Here is a 10,426-nt window from a genome sequence, read left to right as displayed (position 1 = left end):
CTTGAACTCCGAGGTGCATGCACATGTCTCCCTTTTGACAAGGCTGAACGTCAAGGGAGAAGCCTCAATATGGCTGCACCATCCACCATGTTGGGAAGCGTCTTCACCTCGGAGGAGAGGCAAGCGTCCTTTTCTGGGCCACCTCGCTTCAAATCCGAGGCTCGTACACGAATTCGACTGCAACGATTTATTCTTAAAACCTCCTCAGGTAACGGTTATTAAGCTTAAGTACAATTCATTTGCTTAAATCCAATATTGGTCATAACTTTCATGCAATTTATTTGTTAAAGTGATTGGAGTTAGGATACCCAATTAAAGTTGTTTAGTTCTTCAGTCAATATTGTGATCAATTATTTAGCAAGGCCAACACACTTCAAAGAAAGGAACAACATTAAATGAAAGAGATATTATATTGATTTTCAATGGAAAATACAAAGGAGGGCCTGAGGCCAATACATCATCAATGACTGAAAAGAAAACTATCCTAAGCCTGGGAAGGTGATGGAGGTGCTTCAGCAGCTAGGACTTCCGCAGCTTGAGCGTCAGAAATTGCTTCTCCTGCCTCTACTGCTTCATCTCCCACCGCCTCATCAACTAGGGTTTGAGGCACCTCATCCACAAACTCCGACCTGAGTTGCAACAGGTCTTGATTTGGGTACAACTCCTCAGCCCGCTCCATCACCTCGGCATAAGCAAAGTTCCTCCAGTAGTTGCTGAAGCTCTAGTACTCCGCAATGTTGTGGAAATTGGCAATATAGTCTTTCACTGCCTCCTCCCTTGCATTTTGGGCTTCCTCCCTAGCATGGGTTGCATCATCTACATACCACTTAATTTGGCCCTCAATGAACTTGTACGCATCTTAGGCCCCTGCCAGCTCCAGGTTAGCCTTCTCCAAGGCTTCAGCTATCACCCTTTGATGGTCATTGGAAACCTCCACCTTCTTTGTCAAGGAGGCTACCTCGCACTGGGACTCATGCACCTCCCTCTTCAACGCCTCTATTTGAGCCAAGGTAGACTCCAGCTTGGCCATTCTTCAAGTTTTTGGGCCCTAGCATCTTCAGCTTCGACCCTAGCTGCCTTGAGCTCCTTTGCAAAGGAGGCAGCCTTCTTCTCAGAGGACAGGGTCCTCGTCTGAAAGTCAGTAAGAGCCTCCATGCACTCCAGCGCGAGACCAAAGGTCCTAATACTTTAGCTCACAAGAGCCCTGGTCAAATCTATCGCATCACAGGAGAAGGCGTGCAGCTGCCACTGATCCGTCCAGAATCTATAAAAACTTTCTGTGGCGCTTTGGATATCAGGTGGCCTCCACCAAAGCTGGGGCCAGAGGCTCTTCCCTGCCGACAAGGAAGCTCGGAGACTTGCCTTGTACTTGAATAGGTTTCTCTTTGGCGGCCTCCTCCTCAGCTACCTCGGGTTACCTCCTTGCAGCCTCCTCTCTCACCTCGTCAGCCTCTGCACGCCTGACCATTTCAATCTTAACTGCTTTCGAGGAGGCTTCCAGTAGCTTCGACGGTCTGGCTTCTTTGCCTTGGGACACAGAACTCTCAAATTTCCCAGACGAGCTAGAGATGTGCATGAGTTTCCTGTTCTTCTGCTCCTCAAGGACTTTCTCCTTCCCCCGAGGCTCCTTGGCCTTTTCTGGCCTCTGGGGGGTCCCCTCTTCAGAAGCCCATGAGGTGTTGTCCTTGGAGAGTCGTTCAACTCTTCCTCGGACCTCCTTGGCACCACTTGACCCTAGCTTCAGGGGCCTCACCTTCATAGTGGAAGTTGTCCTCAGTATGGACACCATGTCAGGAGCTGGGTACTCCTTCCTCTTGAACTTATCTACAGAACACAGAAATGAAAACACAAAAAATATGCAAGTGTGGAAGCTTCATACCTTTGGAGGCCATCAATTCGAAGTCCATGAAATAGCGACTTCTGTCGATGAGATGGTCGAAGTGGTGAAGCTTTAGAGGTCTCTTGTAAATATCCTCTATCACTTCAAACTCCTCCCTGCTCAGCTCGACCCTCGTACTGCAATCTGCAAACGAGGCATTAATAGTTTGACAAAAAATTAAAGTTAAAAAAGGAATGCAAACTACTAGGGTGGGAAACTCACGAGTTTCGTAGTACTGGGTTGGTACTGTGCAAGACAGGCTTTGTCTCCCTCCACCGCCTGCCACCTGCCCCTAATCCAGAATCACAACTCCTTCCACCCCTTTATGGAAGAAGTCAGCCCCACCATAAAAGGTGCATGGGCCCCCCAGGGAGTCAAGTAATACCACCCCTTGGACTCCTTACCTATTATCCTAGGCTGAAAGAGGGTCATAAAAATGTTGAAAGGCATGTCCTCCCCAAGCGACACTTCCTTCCACAGGAAGTACGAGCCGACCAACTGGCTCTACCCATTTGGCAGAACCTAGGTCGGCGACAACATGAAGTTCCTCATCACAACCTTGAAGAAGGGGTGTAGAGGAAGACGTATAGCTGCCTTAAATAAATATTCGCTCACTGCCACGCACCCCGGCCTCGAATAGCAGGCTCGCTCATGGGCCTCGGGGACTAGTATCTCCACATAATGAGGTACACAGTACCTCTTCCTCATCTCCTCCAACCTCTTTGATGTCATATTCGAAGGGACTCTAGATGTCCCCCACTCTACATTGTAATCTACCTCCTTCTCGGTCATAGAAATCTGCTCAATCTCGAAGTCCCGCCTATAAGTAGATCCCTGACTAAACGACGTGACAGTGACCAACTCCCTACCCGAAGTCGACTCCATCTCAGAAAGCAATTAAGAACACAATAATAGGATTTTCTGTGAAAAATACCTATTGAAAAACTACGCGAACACAGTTTTCCGGAAAAGCAGCGGACGAAATTGTCTCAACACCGGAATGCCTTAGCTCTAAGAGGAAAAATCAAATTGTGAGTGCTGAAAAATTCTGAAAATGGGAGTTCTCTCGCCTTTTATAAAGGATCCAGACGAACCCCCACCGTCAAATCGAATCTCATTCAATCTGAACCCTTCAGTTTAATCAAATCCGAGGCGTAGAATTCAAATAGTTTTTTAAACCTACGCCTCAGATTCAAGCGTGTCTTCCACGCACCTTATCCAACGTGTCTGCTTCTAGAAGCTCCAGCTGTTCTAATAATTACAATTTTAATTTGACGGCGGCAGGCACTTTAGAAGTCGCAACGGTTCGATCAGTTTTCCTCGAAAACATGCGCAAAACATCAAATCATTGGCACAACAGTCGAGGCACAATTATTGTCAATAAACCTCGGCTTCATCTCCAACATTCATCCATCAAACCTCGCAGGTTTGTTCCCCAACCACCTCGGCTTCATCTCCAAATTCGGCCATCAAGCCTCACAGGTTCGGTTCCTCAACCACCTCGGCTTCATCTCCAACATTCAGCCATCAAGCCTCGCAGGTTTGGTTTTCCAACCACCTCGGCTTCAATTCCAACATTCAGCCGTCAATCCTCGCAAGTTCGGTTCCTCAACCACCTCGGCTTCATCTCCAACATTTAGCCATCAAGCCTCGCAGGTTCGGTTCCCCAACCACCTTGGCTTCATCTTCAACATTCAGCCACCAAGCCTCGTAGGTTCGGTTTCCTAACCACCTCGGCATAATCCTCGGCTTTTTCATCATTCACCCACAACAACACATTCCTAACTCCAACCATGATATAAATATTTGTACTTGGACTTAGGAGACTATTATTCGGGTTAAAAATCCACTGGCTTTACTTCATTAAAGTTCACGCATTACATAAATGATTATACTTGGACTTGGGGGACTATTGTTACGTGTTGTCATACTTGGCCAACCGACGTGGGCCTATGGCCCACTCAATCCGAACCACGTGGCACTCTAGCCAAAGTGGGCTAAATGGCCAACACCCTTTATGCCGAGGCCCATATGCTGAAGCTAGTGAAACTAATCGAGCCTCATCTGCCGAGGCTTGTGAAGATTGCCGAAGCCCTACAGCGGAAGTACTACGTGTCTGGCAAAAGCCTTGAATCTAAAGCAGAAGCCTCCGAACCATGAAGGGACGTTTTCCATGGTCACTTCTCTCAAGAGATCTCCTACATAAGGATCTGGTTAGAATGATTGATGGAACGTTTGTCATAAGTACATATGTCATGTCTTATCACTAGCATGGGGGCTCTGCACAAGCAATAAATGCGCAGCAAGCTAGCAAGTCAAGAGTGATATCTAGGATTGGATGTTTGAATTGAGAAGGTGAGGCCACATGTCACCTCATCTAAGGGCTGTCATTTCACATGTAACACTATAAATATTTCCCTTGTATAACATCGAAAGGCTAATGCAAGAATCAATACAAGAAACCACATTTTACTCTCTTATTACCTTTACAATATAATATGAGTTCACACACATTTACATTCACTTTCATGAGCACCGATTGGTAATTTTGTACAATCGGATCAAGAACGTCCCATCGGATTCCGAACGTTCTCGTCCCGCGTCGTTGAGCTACTCCCACTCCCCTGATTCGTTCGTTCTAAACAGTCCACGTGTCTTAGCGTGTAGGACATTCGCTCACGTGTGCGCGGGTGGATCTGGTATCTGTTGGCAACGCTTTTTGAGGTCAACAATATCTATTCTTGGAGCACTGATAAATGTTTGTAATAAAACTAGTGGCTGAATCGAAATTAGTGTCTCCAGTTTCAGACTTTCGCTGTTATTTTCAACAAGTCGTTGGTTTTATCCTAAACAAAAGCAAAAGTACCTAGGGAACTTAGAACTTTACACTTTTTTCTTAGGTGGCGTGGGATGTGTGGGAGTAGTACCAAAAGGGTAATTAGTACAAAAGGTCCCCACCTTTCAATGTTATTATATAAAATATTTCTGTCTTTCATTTTTTTGACATTTTCATCCCTATCTTTCACTTTTTATTGTGCAAAAGATCATTTTCATATATTTTTTAAATAAAATAATGATTTTACTCTCATTTTCAAATAAAACAAAAAGAAAAGATGAATTACCAACTGCAACCATAATTATTTTTTTTTCTTTTTGTTTTATTTGAAGAAATCATCATTTTATTAAAAAATAGATGAAAATGACCTTTGCACGATGAAAGGTCATAGATCCCTGGTGAAACGTTTTGTACAATAATATTGAAATGTATGAACTTTTTGTACTAATTACCCGTATCCTAAAATATGTGTATATTAGCAAGTGATACGACGATAAGAGGTTTCCTTTTTCATTTCTTTTTATTCCTTTACTATTTTTTTACACCCCAAGATCTTAGCACCTTAAGGCTTAAGCCTTCCAATATTTATGCAAGAATTTTATGTTTAAGTTACCCAAGTTTAATTTCTCTCAATTAGATCACTCAATTTTTTATTTTTTATTTTTCAATGTTAGTCGCCCTGTTATCCTTTCTTTATGATAATTATAGGTGGATGTTAAAAAATAAATTCTTGTCAACCTACCACCAAATCATGTCGTGGTCGCAAAATGTTAAAATAAATTGTATTTCAAAATTGATGTTAATTTATTCAACAGAGTATATTTCCTGCTCTATTCAACTTCGATTTCAAATTTTGATAGTTATGACATGATTATGGAATGTTTACCAATAAACGGGGGATAACAAGATGACAAATTAATGTTGCACATAATTGAGATATTACTGAATTTATAAAAATTGAAATTAGTCCAAGTATTTTTCTATTATATTGTTTTATGTAATGTATTTTGATTATCTTAATTAATAAAACTTTATAAGTCCTTGTTTGGTGGGGATTTTGATAATGATTTTTTGACAGTTAAATATAAAGTGGGTCCTGTCTATAAGAAAAGAATTCAAAAATGATTGTTAGAATAGTATAATAACGGTCAAAAAATTGATTTTAATTGACTTAAAATATGTACCAAACAAGTAATTAATACTAGGATTCCGTGATTTTTTTTCCTTTAAAATATATACGTTTAAAAATTAGAAGTAAAACGTAAAACTCAATCAAGGTGATCAATTATAAATGAAATAAGGTTCACTTTCATTTTTTACAATCTTGGATTTTAGAACGTAAAAAAAAGAAAATAAAAAAAAAATCACGTGACTAATTTAAAATTCACTAAAAAGAAAAACTTAAAAATGCAATTGTGGTATGGCATGATTAATTTTTCGAGTGTAATTTACATGAAGAATTCACAAACTTCTATACAAAACAAACTGTGAAAAGTGGGAATTAATAAATAAATAAATAGAGACGGCCGACAAAAATATTTGGAGGCTGTGGAGTCCGTTAAAATCTGCAACTTTTTCCTGTAAATACTTATAATAATCCTTCGAATAAAAGGGAAAAATATAGATTCAAAAGTGCGTTTTACTAACTAAACTCATGTTAAATTAAAATCTAAATTTTTATTAAAATCAAAATAAATAATTAATTTTAATCACATTTTTTATTGAATATATAACTTTTCAACCATATATTTCATCGACTTTTATCAAAATGTGCTGAACATCTATTTTCATTTCCACCAAACAGGAGCCAAGTCATGTTTTGCTCATATTTTTCAAAACTCATATTTTCTAAAATTTATTTTCAGTTATATATTTTATAGAACTTATAATTTTTATCAATTTTTCAACTATATATTTCATCAATTTTTATCCAAATTTATTAAAATTTTGATATATAGCTAAATCAAACATGGTTAATTCTTGTCATCAGTTCATTCCTCCATAATTCAAGATTGTATTTAATAATTATTAAAAATTCCATGTGAAGTTACTATTAGTTATTGGATTTAATCATCACAAGAGGAAATTAATTTTCATTTGAAGATTAATAATGGATCTTAGTTCACCGTGAGTTCATTGGGATTTTTTATTTTTAGTTTTAAATCCTCCCTTGTTCTCTTTTAATTTTCTCCCTTGTTCTCTTTTAATTTTCTTTCTTTTAGGAAATATCACACACCTTTATAAGGGCCAAGAGAGGAACCTAATCGGATTCACAATACTCAAGCTTCATTAGATGTTTCTAATCGGATCAACTTTTAATCAATTGAGATACATCTATCAATCCCGGCTTATTCTACCAAAAGGTCGAAATTGCATTTTCAAGTCGAGTGATAATCATGGAAGCAAAGTATGATTAGATAACAATTTCCTCCAATCATCATTCCACAGGTCAACCACCATAACCATCAACATGTGGAAATTGGTAAAATGATTGTTTTGCCCTTCAAAATGTATTACCATTCAAGTCTCATTGTCATAAAGCTAATCCGTTGTAAACTAATCACAACATAGAGTCCAACCACTCCATGATCAGACTACTAAGCTCAAGTTCGATTGCCTATAAAAAATGCTTCAAAGTGACAATCGTTTCGTCACGATAATTAATTCCATCATTACAAGTATATGATCTCTAACTGTTTAGCCCCGATTTTTAAAGCACCAAGATCAATCTTCTAATTAAGACTTAAACTATTCATATCTCAAAGAACTTAAACTAACAATCAAAGGTACATTACTTGTTTAGAATTTAGAAGACTTCTTTGATAATTGAGTAGAGTATCTCAGTATCATTCTGAGCAACCACAAATGAGTAATTTACGTGCAGTCACATTCGATTTGCACCAAAACACATTATTGTTCGTATTCCTAAATTTAGAAAAAAAACCTCAATAAGAACAATATAATTTTATCAACATAAAGTTGTCCAACTTATGTACCGATTGTAAACTATATTTTTTTATCATATTCACAAATTATGTCCCACTATACTTGAGCCTCCGAGTATACAATTTGTGTCCTATGTGATCATGGAACCTTAGATAATTATTTCAAATTATAACACGTAAATGATCGAATATTAATTAATCACTTCATTTTACAAAATAGTACTCAAAGGACATCAAACTAACAATCTCCCACTTGCCCTTTTAGAGTATATATGACATATCAAGAATATCTATCCTCTCAAGATGCCCATTAAAAACCTTAGTTGGTTAACTCTTGGTGAACGGATTCGGAAGATTATTTACTGATACAATCTTGCTATCTGTCACATCTTCTCAATGAACAATCTCTCTAATAAGGTAATATTTTCTCTTAATGTGCTTACCACACCGATTAGTCCTTGGGTCTTTATGTTTGAATTAACAGCACTATTATCATAATAAAGTATTATAAATTCTATTACAAAAGATATTACGTCAAGGACAAAAAAAGAACTCTTGAACCATACAGTTTCTTTAGCAGCTTCACAAGTGGCTACATATTCTGCCTTCATAGTGGAATTAGCAATACAAGATTGCTTGATACTCCTCCATACCACGATTCCACCTTCTAGTGTAAATACTGAACCCGACGTGGACTTTCTAGAGTCATAACTGAATTGAGAATCGGAATCAATATATCCAATAAGATTTAGATCATATCATGAATAGACAATCATATAATCTCTCGTTCTTCAAAGAAACTTGAGTATATGCTTTACCTCTGTCCAATGTTCTGGTCCTAGATTAGAATGATAATGACTAACAATACCTATAATATAACAAATATCCAGTTTAGTGCAAAGCATAGCATGCATGAGGCTCTCCATAGCCAAAGTATTAGGAACCTTCTTCATGCAATCTATCTCGTTGGGGTCTTAAGATAATGCTCTTTATGTAGATTAATTTCATGTCTAAAATAAAGTTGTCATTTTTGAAATTTTACATTGCGAAAAAACATAACTAACTTCTTCCAAGTCCTTTATATCAAACTATTGTGACAACCATTTCTTTAAAGACGATAATGTCCTTACATCGTTTTCAATGAGTAGAATGCCATCCATATAAAAAATCATAAAGATAACTTTCTTTCCTTATATATGCTTGTACACACAAAGTTCATTAGATTTTGTTGAAAAGCATAGGTCTTAATGGTTTGATCAAATTTTACGTTCCAAGACCTGGATGCTTGTGTAATTCCATAAATGGATATTTAGAACTTGCAAACTTTCCTTTCATAGCCTTCTTTCACGAACCCCTCAGGTTGCATCATGTAAATGATCTCGTTAAGAGGTCCATTGAAAATGTTATCTTGACGTTCATTTGCTAAATCTCATAATCATAATGACTACAATGGATAAAAAATGATTCGAATAGATTTAAGCATAGAACTAGTGAGAAGGTTTCTTCATAGTCAATGCCTTCTCTCTAGGGAAAATTAGCCTTGCTTTGAAGGTTTCAATCTCCCAATCTTTTCCTTTTATAGATCCACTTGTACCTTATAAGTTTGATCCCATTAGTGCATCCACAAGATCCTAAACCTTGTTGGAATACTAGATTCCATTTTTGAGTTCATGGCATATTTTCATGATTTAAAGTCTACATCCTCCATCGCTTCTTTAAACGAAGTGAGATCTTCTTCTTACTCAGTAGAGATCGCTTGATAGGACTCTCGTCCTGTCTAATCAAAGGTCATTCCTCTCCTCCCACTACTTGGTTCTATCCTTAGTTGGGACCATCCTCCTCATTATGCTTATTATGATGGGCATGTAGAGGTACAACATGTGCTTCATTGTCTACTACCTTTGGTTGTGTTTGTCCATGACATACTGTGAGCATCACTTGGTCACTTAACTCATTAGCAACCATTGGTTTTGTAAGAGGTTCCAAGTCATGAATGTCCGATTCTTTGCAGAAATTTGGAACTGGATTGTTTGAACCATGTTCTAACACCTCTTCCAATAGAATCTTACTAATAGACTTGTGTTTTTCTATATACTTGTTCTCTAAGAATATTGAATTTGTACTGACAAATACATTTTTATCTAGAGGACTATAGAAGTAGTAACTTCTTGTTCATTTTCAATATCCTACAAAGAAATAGACCTCTGATCGATTTCATCTTATCCGTCTTTTCCTTTGGCACGTGTGTCGGACACCCCATATCTGAATGTGGTACAAATTAGGCTTGCACCCATTCCATAATTCAAGAGGTGTCTTGGGAATTGACTTAGATAATACTAATTTCAAGGTCTAAATGGTCATTTATAATACATATCCCCAAAAGGAAATAGGCAACAAGAAATAACTCATCATTAATCTTACCATATCTAAAAGAGTTCGATTTCTTCTTTTGAGACACCATTATATTGGGGAAGTCCTTTGTATACTCAATTGGGACAATATCCCATTATCCGATAAGTAGATCTTAAACTCTTAGGATAGATATTCATCACCTCTATTAGATCGAAGGGCCTTAATACTCTTACCTAATTGTTCCTTAACTTCCATTCGAAACTCCTTGAATTTCTCCAAAGTTTCGAATTTGTGAGACATAAGGAATATGTACCCAAATATAAAGTAATCATCGATGAAGGTGATGAAGTACTCATATCCTCATCTAGCTCGAGTATTAATGGGTACACAAACATCAGAATGTACCAATTTCAA

At 37.9% G+C, this 10,426-nt stretch overlaps 1 protein-coding gene across 1 annotated transcript; it reads right to left on the bottom strand.

Annotated features, from left to right (window-relative positions):
- Window positions 1–4,132: 4,132 nt before the first annotated feature.
- On the bottom strand, window positions 4,133–10,312 carry LOC111381399. The gene is made up of 7 exons (XM_023005176.1): window positions 10,213–10,312; window positions 9,493–9,762; window positions 8,985–9,082; window positions 8,479–8,498; window positions 8,104–8,371; window positions 6,952–6,975; window positions 4,133–4,159 (listed from the first exon to the last, which is right to left on the bottom strand). The coding sequence occupies exons 1-7, from the start codon at window positions 10,310–10,312 to the stop codon at window positions 4,133–4,135; spliced, it is 807 nt and encodes a 268-aa protein (XP_022860944.1).
- Window positions 10,313–10,426: the final 114 nt, after the last annotated feature.

This window comes from Olea europaea, unplaced genomic scaffold, assembly GCF_002742605.1.
Source record: "Olea europaea var. sylvestris unplaced genomic scaffold, O_europaea_v1 scaffold23, whole genome shotgun sequence".
In the NCBI taxonomy this organism is placed as follows: Eukaryota; Viridiplantae; Streptophyta; class Magnoliopsida; order Lamiales; family Oleaceae; genus Olea; species Olea europaea.
This window is presented reverse-complemented; position numbering and strand designations above follow the sequence as displayed.

Excerpts from the sequence above, each read along its gene's own strand:
- LOC111381399 (XM_023005176.1), bottom strand. The coding sequence starts at position 10,312 with ATGTCTCACAAATTCGAAACTTTGGAGAAATTCAAGGAGTTTCGAATG. Across the intron at positions 8,372-8,478 it reads GACCAGAACATTGGACAGAG|TTATGACTCTAGAAAGTCCA; the intron begins GTAAAGCATATA and ends TTCTCAATTCAG. Across the intron at positions 4,160-6,951 it reads CTCTCTTGGCCCTTATAAAG|AGCCCCCATGCTAGTGATAA; the intron begins GTGTGTGATATT and ends TTGCTTGTGCAG.